Below are 20,415 nucleotides of genomic sequence, written 5' to 3'. Positions count from 1 at the left end.
CATTCTGACGTGAGACGCCACATCGTACTGGACCCCTCCACATGTGAGGCTAGAGTAGCTTCTCAGGTTCTCTGGGTCATAGAGGTGCTCCAGGGAGTACCCAGCCAAGGCGTAAGCGGCTTGCCTGTCCAGTGGCTGCCTCTCCTGGGCCGGGTAAAGGAGTGGACTTCCCTGGGATTGTGGAGGGTGGGGGGACAGATCTGTCGGCATGTAGTCTTTGGTGAGAGGAAGGCCCGATCTGGGGACTCCATCCGAGCCGGGGCTGCTGAGACGAGACAAAGAAGCAGGACTGGTTGTGTTTTCGTCGTTGTCGTGAGGCCCGAGCTGTTTGATGCTGTCCCGGTGATGGAGGCGTTCAGTTGGGAGGTCGATACTGGGGGCGCTGGGACCACGGCACACCACGCTGGGCATGGTGAGCTGAGAGTGGTGGGGCAGGGAGGAAGGGAAGCATGGACTGTGAGTTTTGCTGAGACCCGAGACATCCAGTAGAACCTTCTGATGCTGTAAACGGCTTTCTTCCTCCTTAATCATTTGCTGCGTGGCTCGGATCAGGGTCTCCATCTTGCTTGGCTCTCGGGGGCTTGCTTGGAATTGGTCGCCGTGGTAACGCTCACCAGAATCACTGGTTGATCCACCTCCATCAGGCGAACTCACTACACTGTCTTCATCCCAGTGGCCCCGTCCTGCAAGGAGAAAGGAATGGCCACATGTCAGGACAATAAAGGAACTAAACGTGGCTAACGTTTAAAATTTAGCTTCCAGTACATATGGAATCATGATCTGATGTCTCGACAGAAGCACAGTGGGGGTTGTTTCACTGTTTAACCCTTTGATGCATAATGGTCACTACAGTGGACAGGTACTCAAAATTGTTATTTATTTATTTTTGCTATTAAGCACAGCTGTTGAAGACTTTATTGCATGTGAGCCTCTCCAGTTGGATGTCAGTAAGGCAAGCCAACATATTTCATGTTCAGAAGGCACACTGTCCACTGAGATGGACATGTAATAAAGTATTTGTAAATTAACAAAATGTTACAAAAAATATTTGTTGGAATTTGTTTAATTCACACTTAAAGATGAATGAAAAAAAATGTTTAAAAAATCATGGTTGAAGATCTCATAATTCATGCATCAGAGGGTTAAGGATGTGAAATGTGAAATAACTTGGCTTTCAACTGCATGCAATTTTTTTGAACAGATGGTAGCAATTGGCCCACTGGCAAGGGACGGCGTAAACAACTTAGCATGTCCCATAATAACATTTGGAAAACAGCTACTAGAGGAAACAAGGCCAGAGCTATTTTCAGAGACAGATGGTTGTGGTCTCAACCCTAACACCTCACCATGAATGGCGCCATGGTAGGATGTGATTTCATAGCCCTCGCTGTTCTCCGCTGAGAATTTGGGAAGTGAGAGCACAGAGCGTGTGGTGTCCCACCACATCTCTCTCCCAGACTGAGGGGTTCCCAGAAAGTAGCGGCCACTTTGGCACCGAACGCGGTCACAGGTGGTGGCGGTGTGGGGACGAGTTTGAGCGTGGGCAAGATCATCATCAGATAAGCCCAGACCGTAGCACAGAGAACCTGAGTCCGGATACAGTCTGTAGGCGCAGGACGCCTCTGCAGCCTCGCTGGGATCCAACAGCTGAGGAGAGGCTGAGTCCGTCAAGGGGCTCCCTCCCCACTGACTGTCTTGGTCCGACTCTGAACGCTCTGGGTTGAAAGCTGAAAACTGCTGGAAAGATACACAAGCACAGAAATGATATCTAACATATCCAACTGCAAAAAGAAAAAAAAGCCTTTGTCTGGACTGAAATCCATGAAGCGACGCTTTACCTGTGGGTAAGGCGACACTCTTGCTTTAGCCTTTGATTGGGTCAGACGGGACTTTGTGCTCTTCCTGTCTTCGTTGTGGCTTTCCGCATAAGGGAAGGCCGGTTTGGTCGGGCTCATTTGGTCCAAGGAAAGTTGCAACCCCTTATATTCCGTGTCCCTTTTAACACAAACGGGATAGTCAACGTAAGTTTTACTTTGCACTGTTCTACTCTATGTAACGTCCACAAATGGTCAGTTTTTAGGCACTGTTTGACCATCCAACGTCTGGTCAAAAAGGAGACACGAGACTGCATGTGTTCCCTGTAAATCAGCCTGCCTTCATCCCACCAGCTGGAGCTCAGAGCCTGCAGCTCTGACAGAGATGAGGAAATGTCAACAATAACATTCTCTCCTCAAGGTCCCTCACAAAGCATCCTTTTATCTAAGACTCCTTGCTTCACAGAAGAAAGAAGATTTTAAAATTAAATATGAACTTATAAAACTTATAAGCTAGATAATCATTAAATAAACGTTTGTTTATTGCTACTTGTGCTCAATGATATATGTTTCAGCATGTTTACTTGACAAGGTCATCACCATTTCCACTCACACAAGAACAGAGTAAGGTAAAGTTAAGCCCATGACACATAAATAGCCTTTACCCCAGATCAGAGCCTCTGGTATCAAAGAATGCGTGTTTCCGAGATTCTTGGTAATAATCCTCAAACTTGTCAACCTCTGGTTGGCTACACAATCATAACATGAGAACATTAAAACCAGATTACTCGGGTTTTCTGACAGTTCTAGAGAACGCTTCAGACTGGCCAGCTAAAGCAAGACCTCTTTAACCACCAAAGTTTTTGACACGTCATCAAAACCTTTTTGCACCTGCAAAGCTGATAAAGCAAACAGTTCCTGCAGAATGAGCTGATATTGTTTAGACTCATTAAGAGTCCACCAGAGACGCGCGGTTCCATCCATCTGTCGTGACCCGAGACATCTCTGGACTGAAGAGTCGGTGCCTCTGTATTCTACAGCCCTCTGGTGCCAGAGGTCATCTGACCTCTCTGACCTTCGGATCCACCAAGAGGGTCTCCAAAAACAGGTGAAGTAGACACACAGATAGCGTCTGATGTGGTTTTTGATAATAATCAACTTCATAGCTTAACACTAACCAAATTATTTTACATCCAGAACTCAGCTCTCCTAGATACGGAAGTTCTGACTAACGTCGCATTCACACATAGGTTCCATCCATCACATTTAGTTCCATCCATCACAGTAAATGTTAGTTAACTTGTCATGTTTTAATTGTTTGTCAAATAAATTCTTACTTTTATAAATCTGACTGTTTCCTGAATCAAAACGAAGTGTGTACAATCCCCTAATAAATAAAGAATCCTAGAATCTTCTGATTAAAGCACAATAAAGACCAAGCAGGGTTGATAGTCTATATTTAGATAGAGTACCACAGCTTATCGGTCATAAGTGGAGGTAATATATATTGACCTCTTAAAGCACTCAATTTACCAAACCCTACATCTGCTACTAATAGTGTTAGATCATTTTTGTTAATTCTGTTTGACCAAAAGTGTAATATTACCAAAATGTACAAAAAGTTTTTTTACAATAAATATAAGAAATATTTCAATAGCAGACAAACGAAAGGAAAAACTTAATAAAAATATTCAAAATGTGACTAAAAGAAATTAATATTAGGAATATTCGATATCGGCTTCTTTTTTTTTTTTACTAATAGCTGATGTACCAACAATATATTCAGATTCTTCAGAGGCGGATACAAACCGATAGCAATTTATGTAAATAACGGACATCACATATTTCCTTTCATAATTAACCTTGAATCATTATCAGTGGGAAAAATAAGAATTTCCTCAGTGAAGTTGGACCATTTCTGTCAAACAAAAATATTTCAAAAATTAAACTTCTGATCTGCCATTTTTTTGACATTTTGAGAGAGAAAAGTAGCTGAAGAGTTGAATGTGTAATATGTGCAGGAAGGTTGGGCCATTAAAGGAGTAAAGAAAGCAATACCAATAGGCCAGGATGGGCCGATATTATGGGACATCCCTAATCAATATAAATGTAAATAAGTTAGCTTTAGTTTATCATTAAAACAAGTAAATAAATAATTTTTTTATTAATAAAAAAATGAAATATAAATGAGGGATGAGGGATTATCGTTCCACCATTATTATCGGCCAATATCTGCATTAAAATTCAACAGTGGAAAATATTGCTATCATCTGACCCAACTTTTATATACCATACACATATTATACATCAGACTCTTCAGCTACTCTTTCACAAAATGCTCAAATATGACAGATCTGATCTGGTCGGATATTTTAGTTTATTTGGCACGACTTGAGAAAAAGAAACTTGCCCTGCGCATACGCCACCCTCACAGCATGCAGCTAGCTAGCCAGCTAACAAACAGCTCAAACAAAATGAGAAGCTCCACCCGCAACTTGCTTTTCTCATCTGATGATCTTTATGAATGTTTTATTCAATACACAGAACATGTTTCAAATGTTAGCAGGCGTGATAATAGAAATGTGACGTTTGTGACCTAAAATGTTGAAGTTTTTCTTTTCTTATGAGAGGGTACAGTGCGTAGATCGCTTTAGAAAATTAAGAGTCAAACAATATCAGTTTGTTGGGGGAAAAAAAGCCAGCATCAAGCATCCCTGAAATAATAAATAAATAAATAAATAAATAAATAAATAAATAAATAAATAAATAAATAAATAAATAAATAAAATAACATTTCTAGAATTTTTTAAATCCTAATTTCTACTCAGGGTTTGCTTATTCTTTTACTCTGAAGTCCATTTTCCTAGTCATTTGGTCGCCCTTGGCCACTCCTCAACTCCCAGGTTTTCAGTACCTTTCTCATCTGCTCCTCATCGGTCAACCAACTCAGCTGCCTTCACTCAGCAATCACCTCCCACCTTAAATCAGCCCAAGGTATCCTCCTATTGCCTTTTGATTCTGCAGCTCATCTTCATGTCACCTTCCTGTGTTGCCCCCCACTGTTTAAGTTTCCTTTAAGATTTGGCATTATTTGAGGACATTTAACAGCTTTTGACTTTTAAGTTCACTTCCTGTTTCCTTGCATTCGTGCTCTGCTTTGAGCTCCCATTAGTACGCCAAATCACGACAGTTTTATCTTCAAAACAACAGTTAAACTAAATTAGACATGCTTAACAGTCAGAACATCCTCATTTGAGATTCAGGAGGTTAAGTGGTGAAGGGCTTTCGGAAGCTACTCAATGGTGTTTAAACTTGAGCCAACCATCAAGCCCCGTGGAAATAACTGCAAAACTAATCTGAAAAACACAGAACTTGGCAGCCATGTTTGTGATGCAATAAAAACCAGTTGATGTGACTTCAGCTCTGAGAACCCCCCCCCCAAAAAAAAACAGAAAATCGTTCAAATCTCAGCTATGAGAAAGCAGGAAATGCCATCATTTACTCGCTTAGTTACTCTAACATGGATAAATAGCAGCTGTGATTTAATGCTTGAGTGATCATCCTCTGACTCAGAAGATGGATGGTTTGATCTCCACCACAGGTGTGATTGCTAACAGGAAGTCTATGAATAAATGCATACATGTGGACCATTAAATTAGCCAAAACAATGCTAGCAACTGCCTTCAGTACAACTGATCTGCGGTGCTTTAAAACATATTTGCAATGTTTGCATAACCTGCATGTTTTTCACTGTGTCACATGGTCGAACTGAAGAATATCTAAAACATTTTTGCAGAAATTATTACGTATGTTTACAAATCTGCAAGTGTTGGTTCATGCATATTCTTTAGCTTGTCATAGATTCTAATAATATGCACAATTTCCAGGTGAAAATCAGATTTCTCTCATGTTTTAGATGATGTATCATTTAAAAAAAGCAATGCATCTTCTACTTTTCCTTTGAAGGGGCAACGGCTGCCGTATGCTGCAGGCATATTGGCTAATACTGATTGTAACAGCTAGCTTTACAGTATATTGCAAATGATGTGAATGATGTGAGCATAGTCAGTTAAAATCAAAACCAAAGATCACCCATGGTGGAGTTAATCATTCATTTCTGCCACATAACTATAACCACCTTGCTCCTAGAATGAGTAAATATGCACCCACAGAGCTCAACTCTGCTGATATTTCTCCAGTTTTCTTGCTTTAAACGTTGTGCACCACTGTCCTGCAGCTGAACTCCGTCCAAACGCTGCTATCGAGGGAGTGAAAAAGGCTTCTGTGTCAAGTGTTCAGCAAACACGAGCCTATTCTTAACTTATCACGTCCATCGTATGTAATAGCAGATGGCTGGCATTTTAAACCGCGTGGCCCATCCGTGACCCCTCGGAGCCAGCTTCTTTACTATGACTCTAAATATGACCCGTTCTTCATGTATTACACCTTAGGGGGGGGAGGGTGTGTTTGGACAGCCAGTGCACGGTGGGAGACGTGTTTGTTCTTGCAGGTACAGTTGCACCGGCTGATTCTGCATCCTATCTGAGCCAATAGTGTTGGGGCCTCTGTACAAACTCAGCTGTGTTGGTCGAATTCCACTTCAGGGTCAACACCGGAGCACCAAATATCCACCAGCCACCCAAGCATTATGTATTAATGGATTTATTTTATTGTTATTTGGTTTTTTTGCAGGTCAAAATGCTGCAAAGTTATAGAATTACTTTGCCTTTTGTTCTTTTTCTACCTAATTATGTCTTGGAAAATTCACAGTCGTTTTAATGTAGTTACTTTGTTTTCTCCTTACTGCATTGAGAAAATCAATAGCTCGCACACACACACACACACACACACACACACACACACACACACACACAAACACACACACATGTGCGCGCTCATGGATCAACCAAACGTAACAAGAAAAATCCAACATGTGCTACATCTATAAGATGGCCATTGATTTCTGGGTTACTGTCTGATCGATTTCGCTTTCCTCAGACTGCCGATCGATGGCGACAGTAGAGGGGTTTGATGGGGTTGAACCCTGATGTTTGTCTTGCTGTCTCAAAGGGCTTTGGTGTGCTTTCATAACACACGACTGCCTGAACCCTGCAGCCACAGTGTTTGGGGGATTTGCACACAGAGGCTGCAGACGGATAAGGATGAGGATTTCTCCAAAAGAGGAAAAGATCACGATGTGGTTTTACTACATTGGGGAATATTTAGAGCTGCATGCACACACTAGAATGCAGTTGTTCAACTGCAAACCAAGACTAAAATAAATTAGAATGCCACTTTTTGGATGCTAGTGAAGATCTGAGACTCACGTGAGGACGTAGTTGACACTGACAATGCAGTGAGGTCTAGAAGATCGGCTGTTGTGGACGATGGTGGCGTAACTCTGGACCCAGACCCAACCACCTTGCTTGGCCAGAAAACGATAATACTTTGTGGTGACTTGGCCTTTAACCAGCACTGAAAAAGATATAAAACCTCAGACCAGATGAACAACATACATTTTCTTCTTCTAAGTGATCGTCAGCACATCTTTGCTGCAGCAGGTTGTCCAAACCGATGAGAGATCAGATCTAGTGTGTGCTTGTGTTGTAACTCACAGAGGTGATGAGCACAGCGGAGGTGGAAGATATCACAGCTGTGGACATGGTGGTACAACGTTTTCTCTATAAGGTCCTGTGGCTCATAACCTGTCAGCTCAGCCACCCTAAAGAAGGAGGTAAAGACTTAGATATTTTAGCACTTTTTAGAGCCAGTTTCTTATCATCATTGAGAAAAATCTACATGTACAAATCTGCACCTAGAGTCCAGGAAGATGAGCTTCATATCCAGACTGGCCCTGAACATAAACATGTTGCTGTGAAGTTTTATCTCCGTCACGGCGCTGGGTGGTAGAGAGTGTCCCACAGCTACGAGGCCCACATTCTGGTAACAGCTCTCAAACGGAGACATGTCCAGGCTGTACTGACGGATCTTCAGGTAGCCGCTACAGTGGATAACCTGCAAACAAAATTAGTCTTTTTTAACAAGTGATGTCAGTATTTACACACACACACACACACACACACACACACACACACACACACACACACACACACACACACACACACACATATATATATATATATATATATATATATATATATATATATATATATATATATATATATATATATATATATATATATATATATATATATATATATATATATATATATACATATATACATGCATTTTAATAAATGCCATAAAATTCAACCAATTCACCCCCATTACACTTTAATGAAACAAAAAAAAAACTGGCCAAAAGAAATCAATTCAAAGAAGGAGTAATGTCTTGATTTGATTGTTTATTAATTTTATACATTCATTGTGGTGAGTAAAAATAAGGTCATTATTTGTTAATTAAGGCAAACCGTCCTACCTTATACCCCCCGCTGGTCAGTCCTGCGTTTCTTTTAGCCAGCACGCACTTCATCCGCAAAAAGAAGGAACGTTCCACTTCATATTCTAAATTAAAAAAATATAATAATGAATGAAAATAATTAATTCATAAGAGGAAAGGGAAACAAAGTTTGATGACAAATTAAACTGACCATTAAAACGTCTTTTTTATCAGATAGGATGTAAAAATCCTACAGAGAATGTTAATTTATTGATAATAATAATAATAATAATAATAATAATAATAATAATAATAATAATAATAATAATAATAATAATGGGTATATTAACAACCTTGAACAAAGTGGGAGTGATACGGCTGATGTGGCGTCAGCACCGCCGTCATCTCGTCATGGTCGGCAGGATGAACGTATTCATAAATGCTGTTCCCCGTCAGCTCTACCTGTTGACAACAGCCCGGGTGATCAACCACCTCACATCCTCACAGTTTAAATATCTGTTCGTTTGACTGCAGCTTAAAAAGCTCTTCTCACACAGACCTGAGACAGTCCTAAATGGACCGACGCCGTTTCTGAAATGTACATGATCTTCCCATCTGGAGCCACAACGAAGATGAACCCGTCTAATGTCTGGAATCAAAATATAAATGAATACATGAATGAAAAAGCAGAAACTGAAGCGCGAGTCTGCATGAACCAAACATGCAAATAAACAATTAAATGCACAAAAAAATATATATTATAAATAACAGAAATGGCGAAAAAACCTGCAGTAAATGAGAACCAAGCTCCCGTCCGATATTGTCCAAAGATCTTGTTCGACTAGTATGACCCCACGCCTCCCCAAGACCTGCAGAAGGAAAAAAGCTTCCTATTATTATGCTGATTATTATTACAGAACACACACACACACACACACACACACACACACACACACACACACACACACACACACACACACACACACACATACACACACACACACACACACACACACACACACACACACACACACACACACACACACGTGTCTGCAGGGGTAGAAGCTCCTGTTTAAAAGCCCAATTTAAATGGTTTAACTCTCATCCTGTCTTAAAAAAGGAAAGAAAAACCTGCTGCAGCTGCTAAACCCGCATGAAAATTATTATTATTATTATTATTATTATTATTATATGTTAACATGTTCCATTTTTATTTGTTTCTGTTCAGTGCTGAATGCCGCACGCTGTCTGCGCTGTTCATTAAACTGCGTCCAGCTCCATCTGACATCTCACGGAGTTTCGGGAATCAGCGGGAAATTAGAAGTCCAGCCCACGTGCTGAGATGGAAATCAGTGTTCTTTCAGGACTGAAATCAAATTATGATAAAAAAAATATCTGGGTCTATTTTTATTCCATCCATCACATCATTAAAAATTCAGAATTAATATTAATATTATTGCTACTCTTGTTATTAATGTTGTAATAAAATTCCTTTATCATGAAGATGAATAAAAATCTATTTATAGATTTCATGGCTGATAATTTCCTTCATGCAGAGGCTGCGGAAGAGACTGCGCCTCCTGCACATGCGGCTCTAGGTGCTCGGGCGTCTGCTGCGACAGCTCCTAATTGGCGATGGGTATTCTCAGTCACACATTAGAGGAGGCCTGCAGAGACCTATGTGAAAGATGGTGGAAGATCGCCTCATTTGGACACGCTGGATTAAAAACACCCATAATCCATTTGTAAAGACTCCCTGCAGTTACACGAGAAATCGCCTGGGTGGGACAATATATATGCATGCGATGGTTCTGTAATGAAGACCTAACATAAAAAAATATATATAATAATGTTCTTTTAAAATTGCATGACTTCTTAATATTTTTAATTCCCTTAAAAAATAATAAATTTGTAAATTCACTCATTTTTATGTATCATGTTTACTTTTAAATGTTTTCCATTTTATTTTGCAAACGTCTTTTTTCTCCAGAACAAAGAACAATTTAAACTAAACATGCATGTTTTAGACCTGCAAACGGAAACTGGAGGTACCATGCGTGCGTGCACGGGGAGAACATGCATGCAGAAAGGCCGCAGCCGAGATTCGACCCTGTGACCTTATTGCTGCATTAATGCGTCACCATGCAGCCCACCTGTCTAAATATCCTGTAAATAATCCCAACAATTTGAGCACCCTCCTCTTTAAAAATAATCTCAAAATACTTGAGATTCTGCGCGCGCTCACCCTGAGGAAACACAATCCTCATCTTCAGGTAGCTCGTTGTCAGCCTGATGATGGAGGCTTTGTCCAGCTGAGACGTGATGGCCGACGGTAAAGGCAACATTTTAGCCAGTTCGTAAAATTCACTGTTCTCCTTTTCCCGTCTAGTCCTTGCGGCCGTTTTGGATTTCTCCTTCATGTTTGCGCTTGTTCCAAAATCGTTATTCCCACTGCGTCCTCAGTCGAATAAAATATGGCAGCTCAACGCAACAGCTTGACCGACTCCTCTCGGCTTCGCTTGGATTTCATTGTGAACCGCCAATTAAAAAAAATTAAAATTAAAATAAACAGCTGCACACTAGACATAAGGAGCTGGATCCAACGGAATATTCCTGAAAATTCCCGACTAGCTGGATGGACCTCCTGCTTTCAGCCCACGGAGTCTATCCATGATCTGTAAAAACACCAGAAGGAAAACGTGAGATTATTTTGTCTCCAGGAGAACACAACACATCCTGATTGGTGCAGGAAACGTGTCAGAAGACTCAATTTTAAATAAACTCAAAAATTCATTTACCGAATTTAAAATAATTAAGATTAATATTTTACAATCGGGAGCAGTGACGTCAAATTAGCACCAAATGCAGCTAACTAACAAAATATGGTAATTTGTATTCCCTATAAATAAAAAAGGCAAAAATAAAGTTGGTTAATTTTAGTCGTTCACGCCTCTCATGTTTATTTATTCTAATAAACTTCACAATGTTTTTAGTTTTGGGAAAGACAAAACAAATAAGTTTCTTGTTAAGGAAATGACATCTGACCCGACAAATTCCTTAAACGAGCGTTGAACTCCCCCCTCTTGTCTGCGGACGTGTTAAATGTTATTTCAGTGTTTTAACAGAACAAACTCTGAATTCCTGCACCCATAAACATAACAGATGCGTTTATTCTGATAGATTTATTAGAGGTTCTCCTACCAGAGATTTGCGCTGCGGGTCCGCACACCTGAATCGATCCTGCGGCCTTAAACGCAGCCTGCTGGGAATTTCACCTGTCCTGAACCGGGTTCAGCAGTCGGCCCAGTTAAGATTGCCTCTCAGCTCCTCCTGGATTTCCACCTGGAAAGGCGCGCGGGCCGTGCGCTGCATACACCTCTCCAAATTATAAGGACGCGCAACGAGTGGCACCGGATCCCAACAAACCGCCTCTCCTCAGCCGTCTCTGCGTCCCCCTCTCCGAGCGGACCAAGGCCCGCCCAGCGCGCGCCTCATTGCGCGCTCTGATTGGTCGGAACGTGTTTGGAATCCATCCCTGATTGGTTGCATTGTCGTGGGCGTGCGTTCTGTCCCTGCGCGTACGGAGCGCGCGGCACGTTGGCGTTCACGATTTGAGCTTAAATGTGATCTTGTAGTTGTTGTTTTTTTGTCATTATGGCGAAGAGATGATGAATCCTGCTGAAAAGAAATCCCACAAATCCGTATCAAGAGGGATTTTGAGAAGGTGAGAGGCTAAAAAAGAATAAGTAAACAATCTGGAGATTCAGTTTTACTGGGAAATCAGAATACAAGCAACGAGACTTGGAATTAAAATGAACACGTGCTCACTTTCTCACTTCAATTTGGAGAATATAAAAAAATTACGTAAAATATACCTGAAATTTGACATTTTGTAGATTGAAGTTATTTAACACGCACATTTCAGAATTTTCTGATTGCAAATTTTCTCTTTTAAATACAGTCAGGAAGAAACGGGGGATAATAATAATAATTTATAATTTATTAGTATTTACTAGATGGAATCCAATGAAAATCCAGTGAAATCGTTATTAAAACAAATAAAGCCAAAATAACACATTAGAATAAAGAGCGTGCGTATTCGGGCACTTTTTAATTGAATGTATTCTTTTATTCCTGATGATCCAACTATTTAAAAATGTGCTTTAGATTTCTTCTAGTAAATTTACACAAAATAATATTCATAAAATGTCTTAGAGTATTTAAAGGATATTTATTTTTCTCATCATTATTATTTAAATTCAAAAGTGTAAAACTTGAGCTTTTAACTGACGTAATGTTGGCCACCTGAGATCAAATGACTGAAAAAGCTATACCGATTACGCCCTCATCAAATTCACAGTTCGTCCTTCTTGGTCTGAAGTTATTTTTGGAGCAGGAAACGTTGAAAAAAACAAGTGTAACACCGTTCACGCGCCCGGTTCGGATGCGACGACCCGGTGTCCATCACAGCACGCTGATGTGAGGATTCATTTCCTGTTGTGAACCAGATGAAAGCGCCTTGGCGCATGGAGTTTTTTAATTAGCTACCAAGCGCTGCGGGAGAGAGAGAGAGAGAGAGAGAGAGAGAGAGAGAGAGAGAGAGAGAGAGAGAGAGAGAGAGAGAGAGAGAGAGAGAGAGAGAGAGAGAGAGCGTGTGCGTGTGCGTGTGCGTGTGTGTGTGTGTGTGTGTGTGTGTGTGTGTGTGTGTGTGTGTGTGTTGGGGGTTGGGGGGTTGCTACTGCGGGCTTGGTGTCGGGGGCGCGGACGCATGATGGTGAGCTCATTACGCACAGTAATTAGGCCTTAAATTGATGCTGCATCCTACCTAAATAAGAAACTTTCCTCTTCCGTCTGCAACAGGAACAATATCCGGGTTTGACCGTTATTTTTTGGTGAGAATGAACTAAAAAACATGAGCCACATCCTGAAAACGGCCAACCAGAACTCTCCTATCTGACCATTATTTGCTCATCAAATGTAATTTTAAAAAAAAATCCAGTTTTTCACATTTTATTAAAAAAAATTTTTATTTCTGTGCTCACAAAAACGTATCCCACCATTTTTACCCTTAAAAACAGTTTTAGTTTATCAAAGTTTATTTTCCAAGCAAAAAGTATTCTAACTGCAACAGAAGAAGCACAATGCGGTTTCTGTCAGTACATGAGTGACAGCATGTCAGCATTTGAGGTCGGCGCTCAGAGCGCCTGCTAGAAGATTTGCTCGCCCTGGACATCCTGCTAATGCCCCACAGCAGGCCCTCCCAACAGGGAAGTCGCTTTCCACCCCCACCTTCACCAGCGTGCACCCAAGTCTCCTCCATGTTTCCATTTTTATTGCATTTTTACAAATCATCCTTCTCCCTAGGGGGCCAGGTCTAAATTCACCCCAGTCTAAGGAAAGAAAACACAAAGCGGGGTTGGTGAAGGTTATTTAGGGGAATAAGAGGAGGTGAGAAGACAAATGCAGGAGGAGCATCATCTTTTTTTATATTTTTTATCAGATCCTGCATGACCCTGGTGGACTTTTATGATCAGGAGCTGAGCAGGACACTGAAATCTCAGTTTCAGAGTTCGGTTGAAGCTTTCAGGAACTATTTCTCTGTTGATGGAATAGTTTAACACAAATTCACTAAACATTTAAATGAGGAAAATGCACAAAATCATCAAATCACTTGCCTTTTTGAATGTAGATCATCGTTTTTAATTCCGGATTTAAAAATCATGAAGATTTTATGATCCTTATTTCTTTTTAATAAAAAAGCTCTGGCTCCACATATAAAAACCTGCAGCAAGAATAAATTTTTTCCACTTCTTTACTGTAAAACAAGATCAAACACTTGCTTTAAGAAATGCTAAATGACAGTCAGATGTTTGTGTGGTTTCACATGATGTCAAGTTATGTTTGTGACCAGATTTGTTTAACCCTTCGGAGTCAGGCTTGCAGATTTGCAACAATTAAAACCTGTACCTGGTTACTCCACCTACGTATTTCATGAGCATTTTTTAACTCAGAAGTACCCCTGAAGGACTTAGTTAATTGTTCGTCCTTTCATCAAAACTTATTTAGAGCCTGAGAGGGTTCAAAGCAAGTCAGTCTTTACAATTAAAATTTTGTCATCATTATTATCTGGAATTGATCTAATAATCAGCAGCACATCAATGCTCATGTTGGAAATGCAATCTCCCATCCACTGTGCACGCTGCCTCCCCTGGCCAGAGTGCACGCTAGGCAAGGGCTAATTCGACCGCTGCGATCTAAAACACTTCAGTTGTTTTTGAAAACAAAACAAAAATAAAAATGTACAAGCAAACAATCTGATGTGATGACGAGCTGGAGGAAACTCAGGAGTATATATGCTGGGAGTGGCGACTGGCATCTTTGTGTCCCATCCTCTCTTTCATTTGCTGTTGGCAGCACGTGTTTGCAGTCAGGTTTGTTGCGTTCAGAATTTCAAACACGTTTGATTGTTTGCCGCTGAGGTCGAGTCAGGTGTTTCCCTCTATCAAACAGATTTTTGTGGGAAATAGAGTCACGGTGGCTGCTCCCAGGTAGTGCAGACGGTGCACACTATCCCCCGATGGTGAGTATTCAGCAAAATGGTGCGAAAGTTTGTGTTGTTTGAAGTCAGCTCAAGATGGGTGAAGTAAAATGTTAGCAATGTGAACCTATCAACTAGAATCACAAGAAAAACACAACACGTAGTAAATCTTCAAAAACAAACACACAAATTCACCAAATAAGAGGGACTTGGACAATGATAATACAAATAATTTCATAATAAATGCTATTAAACCCCAGTGGCGTCTCACGGTGCTTTAAATGAGTGAACATAACACATCCAACGATTTTCCTGTGATTCTTCCCATTTCTAAGTCTGTTTTTGGTTCCACTTTACAATAAGGTTCCTTATCTTGGTGCATTATTAAGCATTAATAAACAAAGCATCTCTTTATTAACTTTACTGTTATTGTTAACTATTAAAGCAACACTAAACAGTTTTTTAAACTTTAAGCTAGAGCTTTCACATTGATCTCTGGGACTGAGTTAGAAACTTGACCCGTTTTATATTTGACACCACTCTGCTAACCAAAAACCACACTTGATGGTTTTGTGGGGCAGGTAGCTGCCCCCTTTTTTGGGTGGGGGGTGGGGGGGGGTGGGGGGGGGGCTCTTCACCTGATTTATGGCTGTTATGCTAGCAGTTAGCATTTTTAGTTTGCCAATCATCAATAAAAAGCGCAAGAAGAAAAACAAGAAGAATTTAGCTTTTTCTGTTGGCATCATGGCGGAGCTTGGAAATAAAAGTAGCAAATTTCTTGGAAGGCAAATCGCTAAAACTGGATCAAACATCAGCGCGGCCTACACTAGTTTGAGGAAGCTAAGGGGGGGGGGGGTGTTAGTGCATTACACAATACGGTTAGGCAGCTATAGTTTATTAATGCTAAAAATTGCATTAAGTGGCGTTAATAAGGGACCATTATTGTAAAATAATACAGAATTAATCATAAATGGTTTATGCAAACAAGCAACTTTTTTCAAATGACCTCTAAATGCAACTTCGTTCAAATTGTTAAATTTGAACCATGCATATGGTTTTTGAATAAACAAACACAAACACTAAACAATAGCATGCAAATGAAGGGGTTTGTGCAATGGTTGCACTTGTGTGCCACAAGTGTGACAGCATTACTGTAAGTGTTGTGTTATTTAAATTATATATGTTTTTTAACCTGAGCGTTGTTAATGTCTAAGCTGATAAATGACAAATGATTTTCCATAAGTTGACGACGAACTGGTGTTAAGCTATAAATTGCTCCTAATTGTGCACATTCAGAATTCCCTGAAACCAGCATGAAAGCTGAAGCCTTGAATAGATGATTAATTACATAAATGAGAGTTTTATTCCACACAAGCACATCCTGCTCATGCAGTCAGCTGTTGCATTTATGCAAAAGTTCAAATTACCATAGAAATTCACCATTTCTTATTTATAACAAATCCTGCCTCATATTTCCTCCTCCTATAGCCGTCATTCATTATGGGCTAGCATTACCCCCCAACAGATAAATATAACCTGTTTAGATGGACTCTTGTGAATTATATAGTGGGAATGAGAAGGGTGGAGGGGAAATGGTGTCTTAGTGGAGGAAGTGTGAAGATATATGGGAAGTACAGGTGGTGACATGATGTCAACATGAAAAAGAAGAGATGAAAAAGCAATTGTGTTAGTAGATTTCACAGGATGAGTCAAAGGCAATGAGACTTGGGCACCATGTTGAGTCTCACTCTGTGCTAAAAGATTGAAACGGCTGGATGTGTGTAAACTGGCTCCATGTTGGACCTAGGTTTGCCAGTTATGTTTTCTGTAAGCTATTATCGACTCTTGGTGCTGTTTTCCCTAAAAGATTGAAATGCTTTTTAGCGCTCCCCGCCTTCTCAACCGGGCTTCTCATTTGTAGAGGGGTTGGCTACAAATTTTATTTAGTATTCCTTTTCTCCCATCAACCGGCTTTTATTCTGTTTAATTTTATTTATTTTTTGCATCAACTCCATCTCTCTGCGTCTCTTTCTGCCAGGCCCCTTCACTGAGCCCATCTGCTGTGTGCGAGCGTTAATTAACCACACTGCCATTTCCTGTGGGCGAGCTGTGTTTAAAGGTGCTCCGAGTACGCCAGTCGGCCCGGCAAGTTCATCAAAATGCTAATTCAGCCCAAATTAAAGTTGTGATTAACATTACACAGTTTCCTGTGCAGACACATTGATCCCTGCGTGAACTCTCTGTCTTTTTCTGGGTGATGAGTGTCTGGGGAAGGAGCCGAATGGATGAAAAACAGGGAGGGAAGGAAAAAAGTCCACAGAAATGTCTAAATTCTGGCTTTTTCATTAACAAAGCTGCCAAGTTTATTTGAAATAAAAATGTTTTTTAGTTATTCTTGCTGCCTTTTAGTTATTTTTTATTTAAAGAGCAAGTCAACCCAAAATCAACGTTTTTCTGCTGATAAACTATATAAATTAGTGTCTATTTGTGCTGTAGATCAATAATTTGGCACTTTAGTGCATCTTAGCTAAAATTTAAATATTCTGCCTAAAACTCTCAGTGTTGCGCCCTCTTCAGGTAAAAACTCTGCATCGCTATTGGCTAAAGCCTGGGGCACACTGGCAAGGGCGCCCCCAAGGGGTGGCCAGGGGTGGCCATTGTTGGGTATTTTTATAATTGTACCTTTTTGAGGCCTAAAAGATGCCCATTTTGTGTTATTAACACTTCATGAATCTCTATGGTTTCCAACTGTTCATGAAAGGTTGAGCAAGGATGTTGATTGTGGGTTTCCAACTGAAAACTGTACCTCTGTAACCTGAGAAGGCCCCGCCTTCTACCACATCCTTTGCTGAATAAAGCCCCTGGGAAACTGAGGAGACTTGGGGACTCAGGGTAAAATGTCTTCCATGTTGTCAAGAGTGTTTATTTCAGGTTCCAGGGTTATGGAGATTAAATATCACTTAACATTAATTACTTAACAGCCATGGCCACCCCTAGAAAATTGCTGCCCCCCCCCCCCCCCCCCCCCAGGAAACACCAGTGTTAACAAATCATATTAATGTTCAGCCAAACCATATATTGATCTTGTTTATTCTACACATAATTGTAAAACAAACAAAAAAATTACAATTAATGCATAATGAAATAATCAGAAAAAAATACTTGTTTCTGCTGCTCACCATTCAAAAAAAGTTCTTATCTCCATAGTTTATTTTTAACACAGCAACAGGTGAATTATCCTAAAATAATATTTTTTTGGGGATAACATTTTAAATAGATCACGTCATCGGTGGTCATCGGGGGCTGTTCCTGTGGAGTGGCAGACCGGGGTGGTGGTCCCCATCTTTAAGAAGGGTGACCTGAGGGTGCGTTCCAACTATAGGGGGATCACACTCCTTAGCCTCCCTGGAAAGGTCTACTCCAAGGTACTGGAGAGGAGGGTCCGATCGATAGTTGAATCTCAGATTGAGGAGGAGCAATGTGGTTTTCGTCCTGGCTGTGGAACTGTGGACCAGCTCTATACCCTTGCAAGGGTGATGGAGGGGGCACGGGAGTTTGCCCAACCAATCCACATGTGTTTTGTGGATTTGGAGAAGGCTTATGACCGTGTCCCCAGAGGCACCCTGTGGGGGACGCTCCAGGAGTATGGGGTGGGTGGCTTTCTGTTCGTCTCTGCTTTTTGCGGATGATGTGGTCCTCCTAGCTTCATCCAGCTCTGACCTTCAGCTCTTGCTGGGTAGGTTTGTGGCTGAGTGTGAAGCGGCTGGGATGAGGATCAGCACCTCCAAATCTGAGACCATGGTTCTCGACCGGAAAAGGGTGGCTCACCAACTCCGGGTCGGGGGAGAGGTCCTACCTCAAGTGGAGGAGTTTAAGTATCTTGGGGTCTTTTTCACGAGTGAGGGTAGGAGGGATCGGGAGATCGACAGGCGGATTGGTTTGGCGTCTGCAGTGCAGGGTTCACTTCCCGGCCTGGGATCTTTCTGCATGGAGTTTGCATGTTCTCCCTGTGCATGCGTGGGTTCTCTCTGGGTACTCCGGCTTCCTCCCACAGTCCAGAAACATGACTGTTAGGTTAATTGGTCTGTCTAAATTGTGCTTAGGTGAGAGAGAGAGAGAGAGAGAGAGAGAGAGAGAGAGAGAGAGAGAGAGAGAGAGAGAGAGAGAGAGAGAGAGAGAGAGAGAGAGAGAGAGAGAGAGAGAGAGAGAGAGAGAGAGAGAGAGAGAGAGAGAGAGAGAGAGAGAGAGAGAGAGAGAGAGAGAGTGTGTGTGTGTGTGTGCATGTTTGTTTGTCCTGTTTGTCTCTGTGTTGCCCTGCAGTGGACTGGCTCTCTGTCCAGGGTGTACCCCGCCTGATTGTCCATTGACTGCTGTAGATGGGCGCCAGCCCCCCCCCCCCCCCCTTTCCCCTCGTGACCCCACATGGAAAAGCAGGTTCAGTAAATGGATGGATAGATGGATGGAAATTCCTATTAGACAGTTTTTTTAGATGAAATTTTGTGGTCAAATTTGACAGGAATTAAAGAGCAACAATAGGCTGTTCCAACTTTTGGGACTTCCGGGTATTGACCGGACTGTTGCAGCATGTGTGTGTCTCTTTCACCTGACCTGCTCAATGGGACCATTTTTCGGGCCATTTCAAGAGTCAACAGAAAAATGGCGTCAACAGAAGAGATTGGTAACTGGTTCGTTTTGAAATCATGGCAGAAAAAAAGACAGCAGCTGGAGACCAGTGATGGAGTGACCATGGCGAGTGTGTCTTGCTCAACTCCGCCTACTGCCTCGTATGTTGCAGCTTGAGCACACTTTGCCATTCATTTTAGAGGGACACATACAATGAGTGCGTTTACATGCAGCCAGTAACCCTTTTAAAACCCGAATATTCACAATAACCCGGTTCCGCAGGTCCATGTAAACACCGCCAAAAACCCGGATATGCTCATAACCGGGTTTTTAAAAACCCGGTTACTACACCTGGGGTTACCCTTTTCTAACCCGAATGTTTGGTCGTGTAAATGCTGTAGTGAACCTGGGTAGGCTCGCATACCGGGATATCCCCCATCAAAGCGTGTGTTCTGCGCATGCTCTGTTTGCAAGGAATCTTGGTCTTTTGAGTAGCGAGACGTCTTGTATGCGCCAGAACACCGGAAGTAAACAACAAGTTGGGAGCAAAATGGCGAGTCGCGGCACAGCACCACACTTTTGGAGTGACGAGGAAACTAAAGCGCAAAGAAACGCGGTCGCTATCTCTTCCGTACTGGGAAACATGTTGTTTTCACGGATACTGGAACAAGAAGAACCGGAAATGACGCATATTACGTCTGGACGTAGTCCATACGTCCTGACGCTACCCCAACGTCCGCATTTAAATTGGGTTATGCAAGTTAGAGGTAACTCTTTCTATTTATGCTTGTAAACGGGTTATTCTGATCAACTCAGAAACCCGAATACCGACCTTAACCCGATCATAACCCGGATATTGGCTGCATGTAAACGTAGTCAATGACGCTTCAAATCAATTAAAGTTACTCAAGGAGGCCATTTCAAACAAGTGTAGGGGAAATTAAAAACGAGTGCATTCCCAGCCTGAGGTAGCAGATCCCAGTCCGGCGAAGAGTGCTTGAATAGCGCCCAGACTGTCGACTCCATAGTCCTGCTGGGGA

The 20,415-nt window shown here is 41.5% G+C and overlaps 1 protein-coding gene across 2 annotated transcripts in view; it reads right to left on the bottom strand.

The window, feature by feature from the left end:
- LOC107377649 (single-minded homolog 1) overlaps nt 1-12,120 on the bottom strand; it is a 13,953-nt gene extending 1,833 nt beyond the window's left edge. Inside the window, exons 1-12 of one of the 2 annotated variants that reach the window (XM_015947402.3) lie at nt 11,416-12,120; nt 10,460-10,889; nt 9,001-9,083; nt 8,774-8,863; nt 8,568-8,676; nt 8,254-8,339; nt 7,630-7,829; nt 7,430-7,536; nt 7,142-7,289; nt 1,839-1,995; nt 1,347-1,737; nt 1-683 (exon numbers count right to left, since the gene is read on the bottom strand). The exon at nt 1-683 is cut by the window's left edge and continues 1,833 nt beyond it. In XM_015947402.3, coding sequence (XP_015802888.3) covers nt 1-683; nt 1,347-1,737; nt 1,839-1,995; nt 7,142-7,289; nt 7,430-7,536; nt 7,630-7,829; nt 8,254-8,339; nt 8,568-8,676; nt 8,774-8,863; nt 9,001-9,083; nt 10,460-10,634 — 2,229 coding nt within the window. In that variant the 5' untranslated portion in view covers nt 10,635-10,889; nt 11,416-12,120. The remainder of the gene's footprint in view (nt 684-1,346; nt 1,738-1,838; nt 1,996-7,141; nt 7,290-7,429; nt 7,537-7,629; nt 7,830-8,253; nt 8,340-8,567; nt 8,677-8,773; nt 8,864-9,000; nt 9,084-10,459; nt 10,890-11,415) is intronic. The other variant, XM_015947403.3, reaches the window with a different exon arrangement.
- Nucleotides 12,121-20,415: the final 8,295 nt, after the last annotated feature.

The sequence above is a fragment of the Nothobranchius furzeri genome, chromosome 2 (genome assembly GCF_043380555.1).
Source record: "Nothobranchius furzeri strain GRZ-AD chromosome 2, NfurGRZ-RIMD1, whole genome shotgun sequence".
Lineage (NCBI taxonomy): Eukaryota > Metazoa > Chordata > Actinopteri > Cyprinodontiformes > Nothobranchiidae > Nothobranchius > Nothobranchius furzeri.
This window is presented reverse-complemented; position numbering and strand designations above follow the sequence as displayed.